The 27748-nt window shown below is 38.2% G+C and overlaps 2 protein-coding genes across 3 annotated transcripts in view; one reads left to right on the forward strand and one right to left on the reverse strand.

Moving 5' to 3' along the window:
* The window catches only part of MTREX (Mtr4 exosome RNA helicase), a 43139-nt gene extending 17921 nt beyond the window's left edge, over positions 1 to 25218 (forward strand). Inside the window, exons 15-27 of the mRNA XM_054398233.1 lie at positions 403 to 528; positions 6984 to 7134; positions 8841 to 9013; positions 9304 to 9372; positions 14507 to 14635; positions 15675 to 15785; positions 16095 to 16283; positions 17368 to 17531; positions 18580 to 18685; positions 19874 to 19930; positions 20807 to 20969; positions 24711 to 24815; positions 25155 to 25218. Coding sequence (XP_054254208.1) covers positions 403 to 528; positions 6984 to 7134; positions 8841 to 9013; positions 9304 to 9372; positions 14507 to 14635; positions 15675 to 15785; positions 16095 to 16283; positions 17368 to 17531; positions 18580 to 18685; positions 19874 to 19930; positions 20807 to 20969; positions 24711 to 24815; positions 25155 to 25207 — 1596 coding nt within the window. The 3' untranslated portion in view covers positions 25208 to 25218. The remainder of the gene's footprint in view (positions 1 to 402; positions 529 to 6983; positions 7135 to 8840; positions 9014 to 9303; positions 9373 to 14506; positions 14636 to 15674; positions 15786 to 16094; positions 16284 to 17367; positions 17532 to 18579; positions 18686 to 19873; positions 19931 to 20806; positions 20970 to 24710; positions 24816 to 25154) is intronic.
* Positions 25219 to 25232: 14 nt separating this feature from the next.
* Positions 25233 to 27748, reverse strand: part of PLPP1 (phospholipid phosphatase 1) — a 69191-nt gene continuing 66675 nt past the window's right edge. For both annotated transcript variants that reach the window (XM_054398236.1, XM_054398235.1), the window contains exons 5-6: positions 27421 to 27597; positions 25233 to 25744 (exon numbers count right to left, since the gene is read on the reverse strand). In XM_054398236.1, coding sequence (XP_054254211.1) covers positions 25619 to 25744; positions 27421 to 27597 — 303 coding nt within the window. In that variant the 3' untranslated portion in view covers positions 25233 to 25618. The remainder of the gene's footprint in view (positions 25745 to 27420; positions 27598 to 27748) is intronic.

Below are 27748 nucleotides of genomic sequence, written 5' to 3' on the forward strand. Positions count from 1 at the left end.
ATGAAATGTTACGATATTGGATGATCATAAAGATGCATTATTGGTACACTGAAGGTGTTTTATATGTTAGTAATCTGACCTGTCCAGCAATTTTCTGTCACATCAGTAAAATCACTAGTGCTAATTAAAACAATGCACTATGTTACAGAAATCACTGTAGCTATGGGAGCATTAGTTAACTACACTTCTGACATTATTCATACTAGCTCAGTGATCATTATGATCATTATTACTCATTATGAGTAATGAATTCAATCTGAAAAATTCATGTCTCAGGTAGCATCTTCTGCTAGTTTTCATATGTCATGGTTATTTATTGTATAATTGTAGTTGGATTTTTTAACGTTCTTGCTATTTTTCTAATGCTTGTTAATGTTTTTGCTTTTTCTCATTTTATCCTAGATATCCTCAGGTGAATACATTCAAATGTCAGGTCGTGCAGGACGCAGAGGTATGGATGACAGAGGAATAGTAATTCTTATGGTGGATGAAAAAATGAGTCCAACAATTGGCAAGCAGCTTTTGAAGGTAGGAGAGAAATTAACTTTTTTAATCCTCCCCACTAAGGTTGTTCTCATTTAAATAATCTAACATGAAATACAACCTAGATCAAGAGGTACATAGATAACACAGGCAGGAGATGACAACTCCATTTTAGGAGTATGGGGGTTCACTAAATTCTCCAAAAGCATTTCTCTTGTGAGAGAATTAGAAGACTAGTATCATCCTTCTCTGTATAAAATGCATCTCAGCAGGAGAGAGAATTATATCCAGTTTCCTAGTGACGTCACTACTACTGCAGTAATCTGTTTCTTGATGACCAAAGTTGGTTAAGGGATATTGATGAACTAGAAAAGGTTTGCTTAACTTTCGTAAGAATTATTACAGGCTTGATTTTGTGGTGAAATAAAGCTTTGTTAATGGACTTTTCAATGTAATAGACAAACTAGACAAAGTCATGTGAAAAATGAGGTACGTATGGTGAGTGAGAAGAATGAGATGGCTGTCAGCTAAAATTAACTATGGAGAAACTGAAGGTACTTGAAAAAAACTTTGAGGTTTGGAAATCAAGAGTTTGAAAAGAAACCCAAAACACTCTTGAGGTTGAGAAGGACATTAAATTATAGGACTTCCCCAAATTGTAATGGAAATTACAGATTATTAAACTAATCCCTCTTTCTTTATAATTTAAATGTGGAAAATTACACTCACTGCAATTCTATTGAAATTCCATGTCAAAAATAACCATAATGAAGCATAATACTCTTGTGTGTTGCCTCTGTTATGCTGCTTATATTAATGTTGCACACATGTCATAATTGAAGACTTGGGAATTTATTCAGGAGTTGTAGCCTTGATGCAAGGAGGTGTGGTATGTTAGAACTACACTTCCAATAGTACTAGATTTTGTATAAACTGTGGGAATCATCTTAAGTCAGCATCAAGTTATGTTAATCACATATCTGCCACCCCTCCGAAACCAGATACCTCATACTTGAACTCACTTATGTATGGTATCAGTAGGTTTTGAGTTTTTTTTCTTTTTCTTGGTTTGATTTGTGTTCTCAGTGGAACAGACTAATTTACTTCTTCATGGGCACACTGAATGCATGTGTACATCTCAGAGATGATGGTGTATCTGTTTTAAAAGACTGTTTTTAAAAACAGATTTTTTTTTGGCATAGTTATTCAAATGAAGGCATTATACTTCCACAGCTGAAAAATTAAACAGAAGGGAAAAAAACTCCTGTTACAAATACCATAAATTTTGTGTGGTTATAATCTAATTTATAAAAAATATCCTTCAAAAGTTATTTGTATTAAATAGTTATAAATAGTTTATGAAAAACTGATGTTTCTGTTATTTATCTTCAGACTTCATGAGACCACTCTCTAAGCCCAACCAATCAGAGGGGTGGGATTTTTCCAAGTTTTACGATCAGTAGTTTGAGAACTGTAGAACCTAATCTACATTAATTAAGACACCACCCCCCCAAAAAAAGAAATAGATGACTTTTTTAAAATACATGAGCTGTTGGGGGTTTTCCCTTGATTTTAAAGGAAATAATATTTCTTTTACTTAAACTGTAAGCTCCTTAGTTATTATTTTTTCCCTGTTTTGAATTACAAGGAAACAAAAGGGGAAAATAATGAAACTGTTTTGTTTTCTATATTATCTGTTGGTTCTTACCCACTCATCTAAATAAATGAATGTATTTTGTTAATTTCCACATTACTTTTCCTGTGTGGGAGGAATGAATTTAAAACTTCTGTTAAAAAGACAGGAGGGAGCTATCAGGAAGGTATTGATTCTTCCATAGCTTCTGTAACTGTTCAGGCGATTAATGAAATGTGGTCTTTTTGACATGAGCAGTACAACACTAAAAATACGTTTGTTTTGTTGTTGTTAATTAAGTACCAAGGACATTAAGTACAGACGACATTTCATGTCAGAATAGGTTAAGAATGTGTACAGACTAACATTTCTTGTACTCCTCATTAAGTGTGTCTCAGTTAGGTTTTACTTGGTGACTGGCGATGCTTATCTGCAGTAGGATCACGATCATGTTATGTAATGTTTTGTTGCCACAAGAAGTATTGTGTCTTTACTCCCAGATAAACTAAAGATTTATGGGGAAAACTTCTTAAGAAATAAATAATCCGTATTGAGAATGAACATGTACATATGACATTTTTGTCATAGCTCTTCAACCCTAATGCACATCTGATCCAAACAATTTCCTGAATACTGTAGCAAAACGTCTAGGACTAATGTTATCAGCTGCCTTACGGTATGATGAGTGAAGCTAGGACTATTGAGTCTATTTCAGTACCAGCAGTATTGCTGCTATTAGACTGTGGCACTATTCATTGGAACCTTGTGTGCAGTACTTTAAACTTACTCCATCTAAGATTTGAGCTTTGTATTTCTTAGGGATATTTGTGAACTCAACAGCATACATTTGTCTTCTCTAGTGTAACTAGGTTCTTTAATTTATCCTTAGCATTTATTTGATGATTACATATTTAATAAACTGGTGACTTGCACAGATCTGTAAAACTAGATGCTTAGAATCACACAGGATCACTGAACATTAGAGGTTGGAAGGGACCTTGGAAGATCATCTAGCCCACTGCTTCTGCCCCAGAGCAGGATCACCAAGAGTAGGTCACATAGGAAGACATTCAGGTGGGGTTTTAATGTCTACAGAAAAGGATACTCCACAGCTACTCTGGTCAGCCTGTTCCAGTGTTCTGTCACCCTCACAGTGAAAATGTTGAGTTTGGAGAAGTAAGAGCTTCAGTTTTCAGAAAAAAATCAGGCCTCTAAAAACTTCTGACTTTGAATGTACTATTTTCTAGAGAACAACAGTGAGAAAACAGTAATTTTTGAAACTTGGAGAAAGATATTTTTATGAGATGAAGGAACAGGAAAAATTTAGAACTTTTGCCGAAGCAAGGTTTTTAACTAATTTGGCTTAGTAGAATGAGCTTATTTTCAAGTTTAAAATGCTAATCAAATGCTTAAAATAAAAATTGCCATGTCAGCAACTGGCTCAAATGCTGCCTTTCAAATAAGTCTGCTTTGATTTTTTTTTTTTTTTTGGTTGGTTTTAAATTACTTCTTTACATTTGAATGGTGATAATTTTTAAAAAGCTTTCAAAATGAATCCTCAGGTACAATTTGTTCTTTTTTGGCATGTTCTATGCGTATAGTATAGCTTATGTATGAAGTTCATTATTTTCTTGCTTTATGATAGCATTTAAGTGAGAATCAGTCCTTACGATTTTACTGTTTCAAAGTGTTGATTGTGTGGTTGGAGTGGTCACAGCAGCATTTTGCCAGATCTCTACTGGTCTGTAGATACACCAGTGGCTGTTGCCAGCTGGTGGGTATATTCCATCACGCTGCTTCAGTTTGTGTTTACCTATAGCTAGTGTAGTTTACTTACAGCTAGTGTAGTTTAGCTATAGCTAGTGTAGCTGGGCAGCCACAGGCTGCCCAAGGGGCTTGCAAAGTCTCCTCTGGAGAGTTTCAGAACCCACCTGGATGTGTTCCTGTGCAGACTATCCTAAGTGATCCTGCTCTGGCAGGGGGATTGGACCTGATAATCTCTTGAGGTCCCTTCCAACCTCTGATATACTGTGGTAACAGTGGATGTTGCTGTAGGAAAGAATCTGACCCACCGTTAGCTGTCTGGCATCGTGACTGTGCTATGCTTTACTAAATGCCAATCTTTAAATGGCATTCTCTGTTGTAGAGAAGCTGGCTTTTTAAGGAGTGGTAATTCCTTTTTCCTGGAATAACTGATATATTTTAAAAAATAGAGAAGCACTTGGGTACATAATTCTTTTACCATGTCTAAAGAAAAAACTGTATTACACATCAGTTCACACCAGCAACAGTTCTCTCAGTTTTGCTTGGTGTATCAAATCAGACAGTTCTAGAAATCTGAGCTTTCCTCCATACAAAGAGATCAGCTGTTGATGTTGTACTTGTTGACATATTTCTTAGTAGAAACCCATTTATGATAGTTTGAGAACTGATGGTGTTACTTTAAATACATACTTCATGATCTGATTTGAGATGTATTTCTGTTCTGTGGTGTACCACTTGACATGAATACTGGAGGTATATTTATGATCTGCTCACAGATGTAAGATAGAATGACTGAATGAGTCTCTGACCATAGAAATCAAAACATTAGGCTGTGTGATTTATCTCACACTTGTTTTACATGTGTTCATGTTGGTACTTTCTTAAACATGCTGAAAAAGTCTCTAACAGCTGGAGTTTTTCTGAGGTGAAATAATCATGCAGCGATAACATTCATAAGGTAATCTCATAAGGCTCTGTATCTTGTATAAAGCAAATAGAACTACAAGATCCTTAAATTTTGTGGTTGACAGTATCTGTGGAGGATAATGTCACTTAACATAAGTTCATCAATGGATGTAGTACTGGAATTCCTGGACTGCACATGTAAAAGGGAAATAAAAATTTGTACAGTGGTAATGTCAATTTAAAATCCATTAGATTTAGCGTGATGCAGGAAAGCTGAATTTCAGTGTTTGCATATATAAACTAATCATCAGTTGTTTTTTTAATAGTCTATGCTTTTTTTGTTATGTATGATGAGGAGGTATCTCTACTGCTAGATGCCATATTCTATATTAAAAGGCAAAGAAATGTGTCACAAGAAGGTACACTATAATTGATTGTAGATACAGCTTGAAGCGCAGAGGAGCATGCTTCCCGCTGCTAGCCATCTCTGAGCTTCTAAAATGTCTGATAGACTATGTTGAGATTTACACAGTCATATAGTTGCATGAAAAATATTTCTTGAAACGTCCTCATTTTCTTGTTAACTGTTTTAGTTGTTGTTAATTTTAAATGGCTAACCATAACTGAATTTACTTATAGGCCTTGTTAAAAATGATGCTTGCTTAGTAAATCTCCTTTATTTCATGTTGTGTTTTATTTCATGTGTGTTTTTTGAATAACTGGTTGTTTTAATGTATATTAATTAAATATTCTTATGATGATGAGGTCTTCCTCTTGAGTAAGAACATAGTAATATCCGTGGCAAATCAGCCTAAAGGTGCATCTACCTAGTCTATGTGATGGTTTAAAACTGTCTTTTTAATTTTTCTTTACAAAGTTCAAGCCGAGAAAGCTAAAGAATGTAAATAAGTCACTATTTGGTGTAAGAAAGCAAAATAATGATTGCTCTAAACACTTCCATTGGATAGATAGAAATGTATAAGAACTATTACTCAAAACAAGATTGGGGAGTTTGGGCAGTTTGCAGCTTTGCTGGGCTGTCTGGCTGCTGCTTCTTCTTTTCTGGCTGAAGATAACACACTGACCTTGACAAGCTAAGTCTAACAGTCTCTCTGCTTCTCGACTCTCTGCCTTCTGCCAGGGGAGTCTGGGGGATTCCTTCAGGGGGGGAGGCCCCTTGGGAAGGCCCCCTGGGGGAAGCAAAGGGGACTTGGTTGTGTTTTTCTGTTGATTGTACATGTTTGTAAATGTTGTGAATTGTGTATATTTGTACATATTCATTGCATTTCATCGTAGATTGTAGATTTGCTTGCAAATACAGCTTTCGTTTGCTTCTAGACTGAGCTAGCCTGGTTATTGTGGGTGTGGGGGTATTTCAGCTCTTACACTGTTAACAGTCTAGTACCCTGTTTTGGTAGAGGACAGTAGTAGATGTTCCTAGAAAAATAATGGGGGGAAAAAAGAAGTGATGTGATATTTCTCTACAGTACTTTGTCAGCATCCTTTCTTTTTAGGTTATTCAAAATATAAGTAAATATACCACCTTGTAAAAATACTGAACTTCAAAGAATCCCAGAGTGATTGAGGTTATAAGGGACTTCTGGAATTCAATTTTTCCAAGCTCCCTCTGCTCAAGCAGAGTAGAGCAGGCTGCCCAGCACCATGTCTAAATGTTTTTTTTCCTGTCTTCATGAGTGGAGAGCCCACAGCCTGGATTGGGCAGCCTGCAAAGTAAATTAAATTTTTAACGAGACATTACTTAAAGAAGTTGTAGACTACCTGTTTTTAACAAACTTCGCAAGACATCAATGTGGTCAGTAAGTCTTAAGAGAGGATGATGTGCAAGTAAGTTTTCCCAGAATGTTACAATAAAGGATTGACTTAAACAGGTAAATAACTGTTATTTTTTAATAATAGAATCCAAATAATAGACTATAAGAAACATCTAGGCTTTGTATCTGAAATTTTAATTTACTTCAGATCTAATCTATAAAACCCTAGCATAATGATAGATATGATGAGACATACCGGTCTTGTTACATGTTCAGCAGAACAAAATTGCTTTGGATTTGATGAGACACAATCGAAATTCGAGAAGTTGCCCATTAAAGCAGCTCCTCATATTAAAGCCTGCATCATGGTTTATTTGGTATGTTCTATTGGTTTTAGCTGAACAGTGTTCTTGGATCTTTTTCAGGGTTCAGCTGATCCTTTAAACAGCGCATTCCACCTAACATATAACATGGTCTTGAACTTGCTTCGCGTAGAGGAAATTAATCCTGAATACATGTTAGAAAAATCCTTCTATCAGTTCCAGCATTACAGAAATATTCCAGAAATAGTAGAGCGTAAGTATTATTGTACATTGTACTCAGGAGAGTTAGTATAAAAGGCGCTGCAGTGTGGGACTTCAGTACCCTTAAAAGAGTTTAGACCTGTACAGTTCTTTTCTTCCCTGGTAATAGTTGCTTCTGCACCACTTGTTACAGTTTTAGGAAGAGTGATTTCCTGCTGTTCTTAGGAGCTATGCTGTTATGTGTTATGAAGAGAGCTTTTCTCTTCTAGACAGGTGACAGTGGTTGTCATATTGATAAATTACAGGACAGGAATTAAAACCAATTGAAAAATTGTGTCTTGTTGAGAGGTGCAGAGAAGTCTTACTCCATTCCATTATGCAGAACTTTTAGCTAAAAGAAAGATAATTTTAATATCTCACTACAATCTCTGAAGAGAACTTGAGCACACTACATTCAGAGTAGTATAGGAAAAACCAGGAAAATCAACATACAAAGAGGACTGAGACGTTATTTGCACTCTGCTGAATAACTAAGTTTTGAGCTGTGATCTTTAAATGGTGTATTTTCATGAGCCAAAGTCAATTTCCAAAGATCTCAGCAGGTGTTTGAAAGTGATGCCTCTTTCAAACCTTAACCTAGAGCTTAAGAACATGAGGTAGCTGCTTCCTTTGCTACAGCAGTTCATCTGTTCATTTTTGAATTGCATATTGAGAGAGACCACGTGTGTGTGTGCGTATGTAGCTTTGATAGACATATGATGCAGGGATGGGGTTTTGATTCCCTTTGCAGAGTTTCTGTCAGTTTGGACGTGAAGTATTTAAGACAGTAGTAGTCAGATACAGTATTTATTTTCTGAGACGCTCCATGTTCTAATTGACATGCCTGGATACTCGTTCTGGCATTCCAGAGTTGCTCTTTAAATACAGAAAAGTAGTTGGAGAACATTTTTCATATTTCTTTGACATTTTTTGTTTAGGTACTATACTGGGTGTTAGAATTTTGTAATCACTTCAACTGCAATGCTGCAATTAAAAACACAAGGGAGAGGAATGGTTGTTTAGATCATGGGGGAAATTTTACCATAAGTATGGAATGCTAGTTTTTTCTTTCAAAAGCTGGCAGCTGAAAACAGGTAGCTCTTCCCTGAACTGTCACTTTGAGTCACAGTGAATTGGGATTTCTGAGTCCTCATATGCATTCGAATAGCATGGAAGAGGGTGAGCTGGTAGAGAGGAGAGAGATCTTTATAGTGTTTCCTTTGTTTCTGTTTGCTAGGGTATTATGAGGAAGAAAATCCTGATTCCCAACTGACAAAATCAGAACCTAAAACAGATTAGGAAAAACATCTTCTAACTTTCCCGCTGGTTGGGAGAGGTTTTGTTAGAAGACCTCTTTGAGTAATCGTGTTTTCCTATGAGGAGGTAGAAGCAGCAGCAAATACCCTCTTACAAATCATTGCAAGTTTTTGTGTGACTTCTGTGCAACCCTGAATGAATGATTCTTTGACTATTTCAGGTCTACCCTAATCATTTTCTCAATTATTATTTTTTTTAAATAAGTTTAGTATTAATACTTAGCTTTCCATAAGTAAAGTGTAATGGAGACATTTATAGCTTTCCAGAGAATGGATTATTGTAAATAGAATCTGAATGCCAAAAACTGTATCAAAATATACTAGCTATGTAGATCTGAAAGTGAAAAATGGATTGCTAAATCTGTGAAGTTACTATTTTCCATGAGACTTGACTTTGTTATAGGAGTGAATAATTTGGAAGGACAGTACAACAAAATAGCAATTCCCAATGAAGAAAATGTGGTGATATACTACAAAATCCGTCAGCAGCTTGCAAAACTGGGTAAAGACATTGAAGAATATATTCACAAACCAAAGTATTGCCTGCCCTTTCTACAGCCAGGAAGACTGGTAAAGGTAATTAATTTTCTTTTGCTTCGTTTTTATTTCAGAACTCTACCTGTCTGTGAAATTTGCAGAGTTCCCTTGTACCTGCCAGCTTACTGTCTTGAAAAAGTCCATGGATCTCACTAAGCAACAGTTCTAATGTCATTATGTTTCTTTGTTAGACATTCAGTAATGAATTAAAGGAAATGCTGTTTTCATTATGAATGGCTGCTGTTATAAAAAACAGAAATACAAAAATACCTACTTGCCATGATGTGATTATGCGTGCCTTACGTGATAACGTCTTGTACTGTTTTCAGGTCAAGAACGAAGGTGATGACTTTGGATGGGGAGTGGTTGTTAATTTCTCCAAGAAATCAAATGTTAAGGTAAAACATACATTGCCTCCATTAGAAAAATACATTTTTCTGAAAATAAGGTAAAACTTCTTTTCCTTTACAGTTTTAAGAAAAAAAAAAAAAGTTCTTTCACCTCAAATTTCCAAAAAGTGCATGTCTTCCTAAAGTGAAAGTATAAGAAAAAAAAAAGTATGGAAGGTGGGGCAAACCCTAAGTCCTGTATTCATTTTTTTTTTTAACTGTTGGCATACTAGTTAAGAGGAAATGCTTGCTCATGTCTGGGGGAAGTAGTTCAAAAATGCAGTTAGCACCACAAGCTGTTTAGTTTGTTTCTGAGGCATACCCAGTACCACTATACTAAGCCCTTCATGGGAAAGGTAATGTGTTATCTACTCTAAGAAATTCTGCAGAAGCTCTAAATGGCTTAAGGAAGACTGACCTTTGGCTCAAAATAAAGGTAGTCTTAAACTGGGGAACTGTGTTTTGAGTCCTGAGCTAGTTCATGAGACGTGGGATTGCTTGTCCTCTGAGATGCTGCTGTACAGCTGAGGGCAGGAAAGTTAAAATACAAAGAGAATAAAACTTTAGAAATGTATTTGAGGAAATGTGGACGAAAATGCAGAGGGCAATGATGCAATAGAAGCCAGATTTGGTTTTCCTTCTGAAAATCCTTTATTTGTAGTTGGTGTCCATATTTGGTCTCCTTTTCAGAAATGTTTTGACAGGCTACTCTGCTGGCTAAATTAAAACTTAAATTTGAAGAGTAGTTTTCTGTGATAACATTTTTGCTGTAGTTTTGACAGAATAGCATTGTTGTTAATTACTGGGTCTAAAGGAGAAGTTTTCTTTGTCACGTTTGGTAGTGTCTGTATGTGGTGGCACCTTTTGTTGCTTCTGTAAAAGGTATCCATTAAATAGGAAGTGAGAAAAACGTGTGCATAAAGAACTTCTTAAAAATACTTTGTTTTGGTTTTCCATTGTCTTTTGAAAGTCACATTTCTTTCTTTTTGAAGTTGGAAAACTAGACTTTACTGCTGTTACATAAACTTTTGTTTCTAGACTGCTTTCTTCATAGAGCTACATGAGCAGTAAAGCAGATTTCCCCCTTACCCTAGCCTTCTCTATCTGGCCTGTCTTGCCATTGCGTGAAGCCTTTAGGCTTGAATGTTAGCTTTGAAATTTTAGTTTGTTCTGCAGGACATGGCTCTGGCTCCAGCAGCTCTTTTTTTCTTTTCTTTTTTTTTTTTTTTAAGTCTTTCTAGTGTCTGGGCTGATTTTTTCCTATTGAGTTCTCTGGAAAGAATGAGAATTATGGAACAGACTTAAAGCTATGTAACTTCATTAATCGGTATGAAAAGACTAGTTCCTTTGAGCAGCGGCAAACCAAATAATTTAAAGAAGCTGTTATTTATGCATTTTAATTTCTCAATTCAATGCATTTTTGTCCTTGAATACATAGCACTTTTTCCAAGTTTAGGTTTGTTTTTTTTTTTACTTTTCCCATTTAGCCAAATTTTGGAAGATGAACTATTTCCACAAGGCTGTTTTCAGACCTTCTTTCTGCAGATCAGAGGCCACATGGGTGCTTCATGCTGATCATGTCTCATTTCAGTAGCTCTTGATGGAAAGGTTAACACAGTCTGGGAAGAGACAGGAGTTCTTCACTTTGAGTTCATCTTTCTCACTTTTTATCTCATTGAGATAAAGCATTTCTAGCCAAATCCAGATGTTTTTCCTGAGAACTCAGCCCCAGGTGCAGTAGTGTGAGAACCTGACAATGAGTAGTTTCCATCACCATAAGTAGGATGGGTCTGTGGATGGTTGTTGTTTGAATGAAGCCCCTCTTGCCTAATGTTGGGCACCCAAATGCCAGTCTGCCCTACTGTGACAGTGGTCACAGTCTTCGGTGCCTCAGGTAGTATGAGAAGTTCTGGATAAATCATCATGACCAACTACTTAGACTCTCTGCAACTACCTGAAACTATGTTGTAAAGAGATAGTTGCTGGTCTCTTCTTCATAGGTAATTAGCAGTAGAACAAGAGGGAACAGCCTCAAGCTGTACCAGGGTAGGCTTAGACTGGACATTAGGAAAAAAAAAAAAAAGAGTAGCCAGCCATTGGAACAGTCACCATCCCTGCCTGTGCTTACAGGTCATTTAGATGTGGTGCTTGGGGATATGGTTTAGGGGTGAACTTCTTAGAGTAGGGCTCATGGTTGGAGTTGATGATCCCAAGGGTCTTTTCCAACCTGAAAGATTCTGTGATTACTGTAGCAGTATAGTTAGTATTAGAAATACATTGCTGTTATGCCATGTCTTTAAACCTACATCCACTTCCAAAATGTGACAGCTGTTTGGATTTGCTGTTAGAAATGATGCTGAATGCAGTCAGTATTACTCATAATTTTTCCTTCACTGTATTGTAGTTTCTAATGAAGTTCTTCTAGTGAGAAATAATTAAGACTGACATTTAGGGTTACAGAATGTCTGTGCTTCACTCTTTGTTCATTGCAATGCAAAAGCAAAAGCATGAGCAGTCCGTTATGTTCATTGTTAATTATATGCAGGTGTTTTTCCAGCATAATTTCATGATACAGTGACAGTGCTCTACAAAATTGTGAATACAAATAGCACTTTATCCTAAATTACAGTAAACTGAGTATTCCCAGCAGTGGTGTTTGCTATATATTGCACAGTATAGCAGGCAACAAAGTAACTATTTCCTTTAAAATTAATTTTTAAATCTGCCAAAACACACAAAAAAACCACAACCCACAAAACAACTTCGAGAAATTTTCATTTCCACTGGATTGTGCCCGCAGTCTGCTTGTCCTGTTGTGCTGTTTGTCATCTAATCCTTGATTCTAGACATCAGAGTTTTATCTAACAGTTACTGATGTTAAATTTTGGGATAGTGCAATTTGGTCTTCCTTATTTGGATCATCATAATCCTTGTATATTAAATATAAATTTAAATGTTTACTTACAATTTTTACTACGCATACATTGTTTTTAGTGCTGTGTCATGGTCGTTGAATTTTCAGTGAGTCTGATGTTATTAAGTCTGGAATCTGAACTTATTTATGCCATATTTCTTGATTTGCAGATAGGACCAGCTGTCTTATCTTGTTTTGTTTCCAGGCCCATGTAGTAAAAGATGTTTCAGGCAAATCTAGAATCCTTGGAGTACACCTAATCAAGCAATATTCTACCAAAGAGGGCAGAATTTTATTCTTGAAGCATGTGAATTGGGGCAGCATGAATCAAAGGATCGTTCAGACTTGATATGGACAGAGATGTCTGATCAGGTAGTGAGGTGGATTGAGAACTGGTTGAAGGAAAAAAGTCAGAGAGTTGTGGTCAGTGGGACAGAATCTAGTTGGAGGCCTGTATGTAGTGTAGTCCCTCAGGGGTTAGTACTGGGACCAGTGCTGTGCAATAGATTTATCGAAGACCTGGATGAGGGCACAGAGCGCACTGTCAGCAAGTTTGCTGATGACACCAAACTGGGTGGAGTGGCTGACACACCAGAGGGATGTGCTGCTTTTCAGAGAGACTTAGACAGACTGGAGAGTTTGGTAGGGAGAAATTTAATGAAGTTGAAGAGGGGCAAATGTAGAGTCTTACACCTGGGAAAGAGATGGACCTGTACTGGACCATTATAGGTTGGGGGCTGACCTGCTGGAGGGCAGTGAAGGGGAAAACGACCTGGGGGTCCTGGTGGATGGAAGGTTGACCATGAGCCAACAATGTGATCTTTGTGACCAAGAAGGCCAATGGTATCCTGGGGTGCAGTCGGTAGGTCAAGAGAGGTTCTTCTCCCTCTCTGCTCTGCCTTGGTGAGGCCACATCGGGAATATTGTGTCCAGTTCTGGGCCCCTCAGTTCAAGAAGGACAGGGAACTGCTTGAAAGAGTCCAGTGCAGATCCAGGAAAATGATTAAGGGAGTGGAACATCTTCCTTACAAGGAGAGACTGAGGGAGCTGGGGCTGTTCAGCTTGGAGAAGAGGAGACTGGGGGGTGACCTGATTAATGTTTATAAATATGTAGAGGGTGAGTGCCAAGAGGATGGAGCCAGGCTCTTCTTGGTGATGCCCAATGACAGGACAAGGGGCAATGGGTGGAAGTTGAGGCATAGGAAGTTCCATGGAAACAGGAGGAAGAATTATTTCACTGTGAGGGTGATGGAACACTGGAACAGGCAGCCCAGGGTGGTTGTGGCGTCTCCCTCTCTGGAGATATTCAAGACCTGCCTGGATGATTTCCTGTGTGATCTGCTCTGGCAGGGGTGTTGTACTAGGTGATCTCTGGAGGTCCCTTCCAACCCCTAACGTTCTGTGATTTTTGTGGGATGTTCTAGTCTTCTTTTACAATAACATAGCTGTTCCTGTTTAAGGTTTTAGTACCTAAAGTGTTGCAGGAAACCACTGAAAAAAACAGTACACATTCAAAAAGCAGATGTAGATTAAGTCCTATGTGGTCTGCGTTGACTAAAAAACCACTGGTATGTACAAAGTGTAATATTAACAGCAAACGTTAATGGCATTTATACTCCTACCATAGTACAGTTACTGATAGAAATTTTTTCTCCCTCCAATTCTGTATTTTCTGTAGCACTTCTGCATGCATATGTTCTGTAAATGAATGTTAGTTACATGTGCAGTTTGGGGTGTGTGGTGAAGATGTGGCCTGAGAGATGCAGCTTCCTGTTTGCTGCAGATAAAAGCTGTTCTGTGTGAAAGATTTTCGATCGTCTTTGTGGGGGAAAACTTCAGCTAGCAAAACTGAAAATGACAGAGAAGTTCATTCTTGAAAGCATGATACAAATACTTTACAGTTATAAAAGTTAACTTACTAGAACTAAAGACAGACGCACCTAAAGCTGCAAGTAGACTTTAGGCTACACTGTCGAGGTGTCAATCAATATGATTCAGTAGCTTTTAGAATGTACTGCATCACTGAGCTGATAACTGTGAAGAACATAGCTCATTGCACACCTTTAATATTGAATAAAACCATGCTTTTGCCTTCCATTTTTGCTGATGTTGTAAATCAACTAACCAAAAATGTCCTTTAAAGTTTTGTTGGGAATAAAGAAGCAAGCAAGGTATTTGAAAATAACTGTTGTGGACCTGTTTTTGGTTTTTCTTCTGTGCCCTCAACAGCCAAATTCTGGTGAATTGGACCCACTATATGTAGTTGAAGTGCTGCTGCACTGCAGCAAAGAGAGTCTGAAAAATTCTGCTACTGAAGCTGCAAAGCCAGCCAGACCTGATGAGAAAGGAGAGATGCAGGTTTGTTGCATGTGTATTCTGAATAGTTTCTTATAAATCTTTTGAAAGATTCTAATTTTAAAGCATTTACAAACTTTGGTAAAAGCAGGATCGATGGATTAAGAAAGTGAAAGGAAGTGCTTTCTTAAACAGTTGCTGATTTCACTGAAGAAGAAACTTCCAACTGTGAAGAAAATACTTGAGCAAATTTGTTACCGTAGAAGAAGTGCTTTGAAACTTACTGCTGTGTTCTGTATTTCAAATCAGTGCATGAAAGACAATAGCAGTAATGTAAACAAAGTTGTTAAAATGATCTACATACATGATGAAATTTGAAAGTGTCTATGAGATGTTTTGGGTTTTTTTCCCTTGGATGCTTGTGCAGGATTCTTTGGGTAATGTGCATTTGTTCTGCTAGATTTCATAATTTAGTTAGAATTTTTGTAATCCTTGAGTAATAAATTTTAACAATGCTGTTTGGCAGATATTTTTCTTAGCAAAATCTTCTGTCTGTGGGAACAATTTTTTTATTTCTTCCCTTTTTTTTCAGACCCCTTCAGCTTTGTGAGGCTATTTCATTCTAAAATGAAATTGCAATTGTTAGCAAAAGCATTTGCATTATTTAAAATCTTCAGTTTGAAACTCTGTGTATGAGGAGAAACTGTTACAGTTTTCAGTTGTTTACTTTATGTTCAGGTTTTGGGTGGGGTTTTGTTTTGGTTTTGTTTGGCTAAGTATATGACAGTAATTTATCTGGTTTGGATCATAAAATAGATATTCCAGTATATAAAAGGCAAGGTAACAGGAAAACTGAATTTTTGTAACTTTTTTTTTTTCTCTTGTAGCCTGACTCCAGATTTAACTGAATATAGAGTTTACCCATTTGAACACACTTACTTTTCTTCTTTATTAATACTTTATGTCATATATTCTTGATGTTCTTTTACATATAATGTGTCCTTGTGTACTCATTTTCCTGTGTAAAATGTTGCAATGGAACATTAATAATACATAGATTTTTTTTTTCCTGGCTTACCAGTTACTGTGCTCTCCTTGGTAGGTGGTTCCTGTTTTGGTACATCTTCTCTCAGCCATCAGCAGTGTCCGTCTTTACATACCGAAAGACCTGAGACCTATTGACAACAGGCAAAGTGTGTTAAAATCCATACAAGTAAGTTCCATGGGGCTGTGTAAACTCTGCTTTAATGAGTGAGGTACTCTTGAATCCCAGACAACGTGTTCCAAAGAAATTTGTCATGTCTTCAACCTTATAAAAGGGATCTGAAGCCACATGTATCAGTTGTTTCTACCTGTCTACACTCACTGTAAAGTGATTTTGAAAACTGCTGAAACATCATGTAACAAACTTACACTACTGCCCTCTGTGCCCCTGTAGTTGTGCCAGCTCATTTGTAGAAGTTTATTTTACTGTTACTAATCTCACCCTGAAATATTTTAATTTTTTTGGTTTTCCTTTTAGGAAGTACAGAAACGATTTCCTGATGGAGTACCCTTACTAGACCCAGTTGATGACATGGGCATCAAAGATCAAGGACTGAAAAAAGTAATCCAAAAAGTAGAGGCATTTGAGCATAGGATGTATTCACATCCTCTTCACAATGATCCCAACTTGGAAACTGTGTACAAACTCTGTGAAAAAAAAACACAGGTAAAAATACAACCCAAAAGGCTATGTAGCTGAAGAGAGAGGCAGTAGTATTCTACTAATTATTTGTTTTCTTACTTGCAAAGCCCAAATAATCAGTTAGTAAATTAATCATTTTTTTAATGAATTAATAAACCAAAATAATACTTTTTAAATTAATAAGACCACATAATCCTTTTTAAAATCAGTAAAATTGTCAAATCCTACTGAAAATTTGCTGAGTCAGTGGTATGCCCTTCATTGATACACATGGGGACTATATCTGAAAATAAAACTTTCCAGGTAAAGTCATCTTAGGTTAGAAGGGTACAGAGGTGTCAGTAGAGTCTTTCTCACTGAATAGGCACAATACAGTATAGGTTAAGTCTTCACATGTAATTAAAATAGATTGTTTTTAATATGCCCATGCAGAGCTAAGTTGAATTGATGGGGCTTATTAGCTTGATGGGAGTGTACCATACAAGTCACTATGCTGCAGCTTCCTGAGCTGACTCTGAGCCTGGAAACAATACACTTGCTTATTTTGTATAGAGTCAGACCTTGCTAGACTGAAACTGGTTGTACAGCTCTCGTGTTTCTGTGCTGCTCCAGAAAACAGGTTTTCCAGGAGTTGCTTTGCAGAAGTAAGGTAGTTCCTGGATGGGTAGCAGAAAATCACATGTGGTAAGACCTGATAGACCAAGCTGACTTCAGCAGTGTACACCCTGGTGTCAGGATGTGAGTGACTGTGATGAACTACAAGGCTAGTACATCAGAGGACGAGTGCTCATTTCTCAACCAAAGATTTGACTTTTCAGTATGGGCTGACTTTTAGGGTTTTCTTGCCCTAACCCCCCTCTCCACCTGCCTCGAGCTGGGTGAATAGCTCAACTTCCCAAATTTCCCAGAGTTTATTAGGGATAAATGGAGCAGATTTTTAAATTTTTTTGGGGTACATTTACTTTAAGCCTTACTCTTAGGTGAGTCAGTGTCAACTAGTGTGTTCATACACTGTCATTCTGAGGCCTTTATGTAATTTAAACAATGTCCTTAAAACAGTTAGTATCTGTTAAAGCAGCAGCATGTGATTTCTCTCCTGACCTGCCAGATTGCTGTGGATATTAAGGCAGCAAAGAGAGAACTGAAAAAAGCCAGAACTGTCTTACAAATGGATGAACTCAAATGCCGCAAGCGTGTTTTGCGAAGACTGGGGTTTGCCACCTCTTCAGATGTTATTGAGATGAAGGGAAGAGTTGCGTGTGAAATCAGCAGGTAATTGGTTTCTGTGCAAACTGATGACTGTCCTGAATTGCATGTTGTTACTGTCCTTGCTGGAGTTACTATGTTGTGGTCATGGTTGATCCTGTGCAACCAGATTTAGGTGAACATGCATTAGCAGTGGGGGTGCACTCGACTTAATGTGTGTGTGTGTGTGTGTATATATATAAAAACATCTAGTAAAGATTCATGAATCAGACTTTGTTATTTCAGAGTGTAACTCAGATTTTGATAGAATGTTGTATTTTTAAAAGTGACAGTCAGTTCTGTGACTCTGCCTTCTTGCCTTACACAGAGTGGGAAACAAGGTACATGTATTTGTTCAATACCTGATAACTTCTTGTCCCCTGCAAAATTTGGTAGCAAACAGGGAAGCTGAATCAGAATTTTATGAACTTCCTGACTTCCAGGAACTGTTTTTGATGTGTTACATTTTATTTTGTAGAAGAATACCTCCAGACTATGCATTTGTTTGAACTTCGTGACTTCCAGGAACTGTTTTTGATGTGTTACATTTTATTTTGTAGAAGAATACCTCCAGACTATGCATTTGTTTGATAAACTCCAAAAACAGAGGTGTAGCCTTATCAACAATTTTATCTAAATGTTTGGATTTTATATTTCCTTATTAGGTCTTCATTCTATAAAGTAAAATGTAGCAAGTTTATTCATTTTTTTCAGTGTCTTGGAAATACCCAGTTGAATCTTTTGAGCAGCAGCAGCACCAATTTCAGTTCTTTCATAAGTTGCCTGTCTGATGCTTTTCAATCTGTTGATGTCCTGTCTGATAAAACTGTTAACTTGTATGATGAACTATCAGGAGATATTTTTTGTGGTTCAGTAAAGGGTTTAATTTCTTTAAAATACTTTCACACTCTCTTGCTAGAAAGCTAACATACTAGTACCAGTGTTCCAAATTAAGAAAAATTAAGTAGGCATGTTTCCTATCTTTATTTAGTTGCTTTACAAAACAGATTAATAGTACTTCAATTTAAAATTACATTTCAGTAACTTTTTCCCCTCATCATCTTCTTCATTTTAGTGCTGATGAACTACTCCTGACAGAAATGATGTTCAATGGTCTCTTCAATGACTTATCAGCAGAACAAGCAACTGCTCTACTAAGCTGTTTTGTATTTCAAGAGAACGTGAGTTACTTCTTAAATTCATGAATTTTAGACATTGCTGTCTACCAACAGTTAATGTTTAAATTCAGTTCCAGGGATACTTTGTAACAGTGTGAGCCATTGCACATTTTGTATTCTTTCCTAAGTTGTTTGATGTGAACTGCCATTGAATTTAACAAAAGCATGGCAGCTTCTGTGCTAAAGTATCTTTCCCGTGAATGACATGCCAAAGGTTGTGTAAAATTGTAATGGAATCAACAACTGTTTCCTCCTCATGCAAAAAAGCAGTAGAGTCTCAGCATACATGCTTGTACTTATGTCTGCACAAACACATACTTATAACTTAAAATGTAGAATTTTTATTTAAAAAAGAGGCTTAACAATATCTGCTCCTGCACTCCAGAGTGAGAGCATCTTCAATTCTGAGACGTGTCCATTCTACATTGTCTGGACAGTACTCTTGACCTATTGATGGAAATGGTGTAATTTCCACGTAGTATTACCAAGAGAGATGTCAAAAACTGACTATATGTTATTTAAAGCAAAGTCACGGGCAGTAAATATCAAATGTCATTGTTTTCCCACCTGTAAGCTGTGTAGACGTTTAGTATCAACAGGAAAAGACAGTAAAACTGACATGTGAAATACTACTGCAGGTAACTGGCAAGATGTATCACTCAGGTTGATTCCAAATGTGGAAGGCACCTTAGCAGCAGATGCTAATGAATTAATTTTGTTGATAAGAGGGATGGCGAAGTAAGCTGTTTTTAGTTAGAATGTAGTGGTTGATTCAGCAATAGCACTCAGGTCTAAACATGTGCTGCTGTATTTGAATAGCCAAATCTGCATACTTAATCAGTGATGTTTAAGCTACTGAAAGCTTGTAACAGGTAAAGTAGTGAATTATCAGCATTTTGGCATTTCAAAACTATGGAACCGCTAAGTAGAGGGAATTTGGGAACTATTCAAGAAAGAACTGCCTTTTTTTTTTATACTAGTGGCATACTGTACAGAAGGATTTTTGCTTTCTGATTTAGGTTGAGGAATGAGTACTTGGATAATTCAGTTAATGTTAGTGTTTGATAACAACCTTGAGAACTCATTGGAGTAATTTGGGATGGCACTGGCACACTTCTGGTTTTTGCATTTAATCTTGTATAGAGCAAATGTACGGGAGTGCATGAGGTTATTTAATGTCTTCTTTTTCAGTCCAGTGAAATGCCAAAGTTGACAGAGCAGTTGGCAGGACCACTCCGGCAAATGCAGGTAATCCACTAGAAATCTGAGTGAGATGTATGAGTAAAGTATGATAAGAGCATGGTGAAAACTTGATTTGGGGTTATTAGTGAAATTTGACTGCATGTGGTTTTGCAGTGTGCAATAATGAGTTACCTTGTTTGCCTGAAATTGTTAATGCTAATTTAGAATGTACCATTCAAAGCTCTTACAAGCTTGCTTACAATGCTGTAAATTGTTAGTGCAGGCAGACTTATTGTAAACAGTAGTTTACTTTCTGATTCTGACTAATTTCATAGAATCGCAGAATGTTACAGGTTGGGAGGGACCTCAAGAGATCACCTAGTCCAACACCCCTGCCAGAGCAAGGATCACCTAGAGCAGATCACACAGGAAATCATCCAGGCAGGTTTTGAATATCTCCAGAGAGAGAGAGACTCCACAACCCCCTGGGCAGCCTGTTCCAGTGTTCCATCACCCTCACAGTGGAAAAAAAAAAATTCCTCCTGTTTCCATGAAACTTCCTATGCCTCAACTTCCACCCATTGCCCCTTGTCCTGTCATTGGGCATCACCGAGAAGAGCCTGGCTCCCTCCTCTTGGCACTCACCCTTTACATATTTACAAACATTAATCAGGTCACCCCTTACTTTCCTCTTCTCCAAGCTGAACAGCCCCAGCTGCCTCAGTCTCTTTTTAATCATTTTCCTGGATCTGCACTGGAGTCTTTGAAGCAGTTCCCTGTCCTTCTTGAATGGAGGGGCCCAGAACTTGACACAATATTCCAGATGCAGCTTCACCAGGGCAGAGTAGAAAAGGAAGTCTCATCCTGTATGCAATACCTACAAGCCTTTTTATTGGCTAAGCACTTAAATGTATTATGATTTTTAAAAATCTTGTTTTAAAGGAGTGTGCAAAAAGAATTGCCAGGGTGTCTGCAGAAGCAAAACTGGAAATCGATGAAGAAAATTACTTAAATTCGTTCAGACCGAACCTAATGGATGTTGTATACACATGGGCAAATGGAGCCAACTTTGCTCATATATGCAAAATGACTGATGTCTTTGAAGGTAGGTTAATCAGTCCTTTAGAAGGTGTGAGATGGTAATTCCCTAACGTGAAATGGTAATGATCACATCCTGGTATAAAACTCAGAAATCTTAAGTACTTCAATTAAAGGTAACACCTTTGCTAGTTAAAGGGAAACATATCATGTTCCAAATGCCTGCCATTAAGAAGTACAACTCTTGCACCTGTCCTCATTACAGTTAAGCATTTTATTTAGTCCTCAAGTTGAAGAGTCCTTCTGCTGTCTTAAAGATGACAGAACTGAGAGGTGGTAACTAAGTCTGTTTTGGATGGTCCATCATAGCAGTGCAGTGCATATATTTGAAAAGCCTCGATGTCATCTGTCACCTGGATTAATTAGATTCCTGCAATCAGAGTACTAGAAACTGCCCCTGGTGGAAGGATACTTAGATTTTTTAATTTTAAAAGTGGGATGACAAAACTCAGATATTTTGTAAAAAGACAAGCCAGCAACCTGAAGGTTAAATTTGAAAAACCTTATTTCATCTTTTACCTGCTATGTTGAAAGGTGTGAAGTACACTATGATGGTTGCACCAGTCCTAAAAGTTTTTATGTAATGGCTGATACCTGAAAATTCTTTTTGAAGCTGTCAGTTGTCACCATTGCCTTGCCTCTCTGAAATGCTGTTTTCCTGTTTGCATGTACAGAATTGGGAAAAAAAGTAATTATTAATGCACTTCTGTAATCCACTGCACAGGCTTGGGATATTTCTAGAGCAGCAGGAATTGTGGCAGTCTTTGATTCTTCATTTAGCAGATTCCTCCTACTTCAGTGGATATCTGAGCAGGGAAAACAGTAGCTGGCTTGTTTTAGTTTTGGCACATGAATTGTAATAGTTGTGTTGATAATGCATAGTAATGTTGGGGTTTTTTGCATTTGCCACAGCTGGGGTAAGGCCAGTCCGTCAGTTTTGTCTGAGTCCACAGTGCTAGCTCCCTCAAAATTAGATATTGTGGGCTTGTTTTGAGAAGTTTGGCCCTTGTGGCAGGGGCTGATGCAAGATTCTTCCTTTAAATGGACTGGTTTTCCATGCACTGTCAAAAAGGAAGGAAAGCACTCAGACATCCATTGTCATTTATGCTTACTTTAAATGTAGTGTGGTGTTGCTAAATCCCAGTGGAGTCTGCCTTGATTTAGCATGTTGCTATAGTGTCTTCAAAGAAAGGAAAACACACACAAAAAAAAAAAAAAAGGGGGGGTGGGGGTCAGGGATGAGACCATGCAAACAACAAAACACAAACCAAACCCACAGTATCCTTACTGTGATCATTAGCAAAGATTTTTGTTTTAGGCATTAGTGCTTCCTGTCCTAAATTTCAATAGAGGTTGTTACCATGAGGTACTCAGCATGATGGCTTATTAAAAGTTCTAAAAGGAGACGTATTTTCCTCTCTGCCTTTTGGGCAACGTAGAATTGGCAATAATAAGTTGTTGCTATTACAGGAGTTGCAATTCCACTGTTGTGCACCAGTTGTATTAAAGAGGCAGAAAATTTTCCAGCCATGAGGCAATGTATTGGAAGCCACCACTTTTTTAAAAATAATTTTTCATTACTACTGCCACCACCCTTCCCCAGCTTACTAATAATGCTTCCTGAAAGACTGCTGTGCTCTTCATGAGAGCCAAGTATTCAGTGTTGTGCTGCCATCCAGGCTAACACACACCATCGGAACTTCTCTAGACGGAAATCTTGAGTTGAGGGCATGCTTCCACTCTCACAAGCCTAAAGATAGATTAAACAATGTTCTGGTATTGTTTTAGTATTGATGGTCAAGTGTCTGAAACCTCTTCTTGGATGCAGTTTTGAGTAGTCTGAAAGCTTGTAGCTGTGGAAAGCACATGGCATAAACTTAGGTGTTCCAAGAGCAAGTGTGCTTCCCACAGATTAGAACAGTGTGGATGGGCTAATGAAAATGAATTGCCATTAAGCTGAAATGTGTGTGTTGGGAAGAAGTAGAAATTAGAGCAGCTTTTCAGAGCTGCAGGGAAGAATGGTAAACTGAGCCAAGTATGCTGTTAATCAGTTTTGGAGTGGCCGTTTTGTGGAACTAAGTGTAGACAATAGTAAGTTATTCCAAAAATGCAATATCTGTTCATGCACAAAAAAAGTATTTCTGCAACACCCCCAGTCTGTAAATGCTGTCAGCATTTAACCTTTTCAATGGAGACAAGAAAGGATCCTTGGGAGTTGAGCCAGGGCCTACCACAATGCAGCATGGCCGTGCTTGGGCCCCTGCCTGCAGTTTACTTGTTTTGGCTTTCTGTCCAGTAGGCTACGTATGGATTTTTTTCACCTAATGTCATTGCAATAAAAGTTTTACAGACTGCTACTCTCACACAAACTATTCTTCCTATAGAAACTGAACTGGTCTACTGGAACCACACAAATTGTTTTATTAGAAGTGTTATTTTACTTAACTTCTCACTTTTCAAAGAGCTTTATAGCATGTTCTCTTCACATGAAAAGTTTTTTTTTTTTCCAGCTATTATACCTTGTCTAGAGATAATATTTCACTGAATCACAGAAGGGTCATTCAGGGACATCTCTTAAATAGATCAGGTTGCCCAGGCCCTGCCCAGCCTGACCTTGAATGGTTCCAGAGACAGGGGCTTCTACCACCTCTTTGGGCAACCTTTGCCAGTGTTTTACCACCCTCACTGTAAAAAATTGATTTCCTTTTCTACTCTGAATCTACCCTTTTCAAAGCCATTATCCCTTGTCCCTATTGCTGTAAGACCCTACTAACGTGTCCATCCCCATCTTACTTTAAGTAATGAAAGGCCACAAGAAGATCCCCCCCCGTAGCCTTCGCAACTCCAGCTCTCAGCATGTCCTTGTAAGAGAGGTGCTCCATCCCTCTCATAATGTGCTGACCCAGTACTCCAGATGGAGTCTTGCCCCAGAGGTTAAGGTGTAGAATCACCTCCCTTGACCTGTTGGCCACACTTTTTTTTGATGCAGCCCAGGGTATGGTTGGCCTTCTGGGCTGCAAGTGTGCATTTCCAGCTCATGTCCAGCATTGTACCCCCAAGTCCTTCTCCACAGGGCTGCTCTGTTGCTTCATCTCGTATTTACCTTGTGACAGTTACTTTGCATGCAGTAACTTTGAACTAGGGATGAGGTGATGCTGGAGGAAATGGCTAAACCACATGCTGTTTGCATGCTGCTTAAGGATTGGGGCTGTTTGGTGAAACTTGTTAATGACTAGTGCCAAGCTAAGAGAGGAGATGAAAGCATAAACTACAGTGGGTATTAGGTTGCAGGGTAGGACTGATATTGAGACTGAGCTTGTATGCATTGCTGCAGGCATGCAATTGAGTGGTAGACTGGTCTAGATTCTCCAGTGGCACAAGAGTAGATCACTTACTGTCTCACTGGCTCTGCCAACTACAGAACTGAGAGCTTTTGAGAAAATAAAAACCTGTGGGTGATGGTTCTCGAAGCAGACGCTGTCAATCCCCCAAACCTCTTTTGTTTTGGAGGCAAATCTTACCAAGTGCTTTGAGGCTGTAAAAACAGAACAGGACAAGCATTTGGAGATAGCATTAAGGAAATGCTTGATGGAGCTTACTATTAAACAGAAGCCTGGCTGAAGATGTATGGCTGTTCTAGATAAATGGAACAGGGTTGGAGAAGGAAGTACTGCAGGCTCTAGTAACTGAGTTACACAGTGACATGGTGTAACAGAGGATACAGAGTTTTGTCTCGCTTTTTATACAGGGAGCATAATTCGGTGCATGAGGAGGCTGGAGGAGTTGCTTCGGCAGATGTGCCAGGCTGCCAAAGCCATTGGAAACACAGAGCTGGAAAATAAGTTTGCAGAGGGTATGTATGTCACAGTGGAAGAAGCAATGCTGGAAAGCAGGGGAGCGGGGCACAGCCCCACAGGATGTTGAGTGATTTGGTAATGCAAGCTTCTGGTATTGAGTTCATGGTAAGTAGCGTCATTGCTGACTTTCCTGGTAACAACTCTGTGCTGCGGTGTGAGGTGTTGCTTTGATGAATACTGACACTTAAAGCAAGCCTGTGACTGAAGAGAGATGCACACAGACTTCCATTTAAAACCTGTGACAGTTGTTCTGCTGCATAGTGTCACATGCCTGTGACTACTTAAAATAGTGATTGCATCAGTTAGGACTGATAGTAATACTTTCTTTTTTATAGGGATTACTAAGATCAAGAGAGATATTGTGTTTGCTGCAAGCCTCTACCTGTAAGAAAAGAGAAATTATCTTCTAAAAACAGTACGGGATTCACATGGAAAAAGCTCGCCAGCTTCACATGCTACATACATCTCAAATTTTTATTTCTTTTATTGGTGTGCATTTAAACCACAGTTGTTTCATCAAGGCATGTACAAACAGCAGTGTATGTAATATAACTTTACCATATTTTCAATAAAAACTTTAAAGCGTAATAGTGTTTTGTTTTCTTTAAGCAAAAGCTTGAACCAACAGAAAGTTGAAGTTTAGATAGTCAATAACTGTGGTAGGTGTTACTATATACAGGTAAAGTGAGCATCCAAGAGCAGCAGCAGTCCCTTAAAGGCATTTATTTATATTACATAGTTAGGCTTGTGAAATTGTGTTTTTCTTTCAGAGAGCAAGACAAAGGCGGTGGTTTATTCGTCATGGTTGATGATTGCTGCCAAAGTGATTTCCATTCGTTGGAGTCTCGTGGAGAGTTGTATGTGAATCTTCTTTCGGTTGAAATGTACATCCTCTCACTTTGAAGAAGTCAGACACATACACAACCTAAGTGAACAAATTATTGTTTGTTAAGGGCCTGCATGTGTAGGTCTTTCAAAGGGTAAATGCTTTTGCAGAAGACATATTCCACGATAAAAACCATAGCAAATTTAAACATACTAAAACCTCAGATAATTGGTAGGAAGTCTCACATAAAAATGTGGCATCTTTGCTTCAGTAGCTTTTCCTTCTGCCACTGACCTTCCTCTTCCCCCTGCGACTGAATGGTTTAAGTTTAAACTCAAGACTTGTGTGCTAAGTGCTCTACCTGCAGTGCTTTACCAGGCTCTGCTTACTACAATAGTCAGTTTACATATCTCAAAATGAAGCAAAATGACTGCTTCCTCTCTTCATTTTGAACTGTGCTTGAGCTGAGGTGGAAGGTTCATCAGTAACTACTATTATACTCTGAGACATTGTCACTCATTTGCAATTATTTAAAAGCACCGTGCTTGGATTCATCCTCTGCTTGCCAGGGTTTACAGCACCTTTCTCTGCAATACATCTACAGCTCGAGCACCTGTAGGGAGAGCCAACTCCATCTCTAGTGTCCTTCCCTGCATTTCTTTGACTGTATCACCTTACTTCCTTCACAGTTGTGCCTTCATCCAATTCTGCAGCTTGCTCTCTTCCCATCATCTACTATATCATGCTAGTAAATGTATTACCTAGTGCTGCATGAACTGCAACAAAGGAGAAGTCTTCTCCTGGTCCCTTCCCTTTCTAATTACCTCTTCACCTTCCCCTGGCAAACCTGAGAACCGTGCAACACAGCTTAGGGCAGCAGCGCTGAGGGCTGGATGGCCATAGACCCAGTGTGTTGTTTCACCTGCTAATCAAAGCAGTCTCAGCTTTCACTTAATGCTGAATTTACTCCGTTAAGCTTAGTGCTCCATTTGTAGTTGCTGCCCCATCATGCTTTACCTCAGCTTTCTGTTTCTGGAGGTGAACTCTTCAATTTGTTCACATAAGGGGTTTGGGGTTCTTTATCTTTAGAAATAACTTTCTCACCTTTCAACTCTGTTCATGGTAATGCCACCTTCTACTTGAGCTTGTGTTAGCAAGCATCTAAAAGTTACCCTTTCGATCATCCAGCACCCTTCATTACATTTGTTTGGCAATTCTCTATTCCCTGGAACAGCTTTTCACTCATCAGCACAGCTAAGCTTCACAGGCTAGCTTTGTTGTGAACATTCTTAGTAGTTAAAATGCACATAAATGATGAAGGGTTTGCTTCCCATCACACAAAACACAGGCGCTGTAGGCTAACAGAGGTAGGCTGTGTCATACTATCCTTAAAGGCTTTTTCTGCTGTGCTTACCTCATAACATAGTTCTTTGCTATTGTACTAGAGATTTAGAATTTGTCTAGAAGCAAAGGGTATGGTTATATAGAGGCTCACACAATTTTGCAGCTGACTCTTTCCAACTCAAGTTACTTTAAAAGCTCTTAGGCAGGGACAATTTCATGTTGCCCAACTGCTAAAATAGCTTCTGGCCCAGAGTCTGCCTCACTCCCCAAAGTACTACTGCTACAGAGCTAGTTCCAGGATTTGCTTCCACTCTCCAGCATTTTTGAAACCATTAGGAAGTCTGCTTTCCTCTAAACACAGCCTGCAATTCTAGGGTGCTGTTTATAATAGTATTCACACACACACATCATCCCCCCAAGGAATTACTTACAATGAGCACAGCTACCACTGCTCCCTGAATGAGTCCTGTTAAAACATCACTCCAGTGATGCTTGTAATCAGAAACACGTGAGAGACCCACATAAATGGATGCAGCAATAAGACCAAATTGGAGAGTGGGACGCACGAGTCTTGCCCAATCTCCTTTCATTCTGGCCTGAAGGTAAAGCTAAAGGGAAAAGAAAAAAAAATATAAAATGAAGGAAATACAGAAGCAGTAATCACAGAAATGGTGCTGGGCCTGTTCAGAGTTCAGTTGAAATTTGTGTTTAGAGACATTATAATGTTTCCAAATATACTAGGTGCTATGTTTTCACAGG

Source organism: Indicator indicator, chromosome Z (assembly GCF_027791375.1).
Source record: "Indicator indicator isolate 239-I01 chromosome Z, UM_Iind_1.1, whole genome shotgun sequence".
In the NCBI taxonomy this organism is placed as follows: Eukaryota; Metazoa; Chordata; class Aves; order Piciformes; family Indicatoridae; genus Indicator; species Indicator indicator.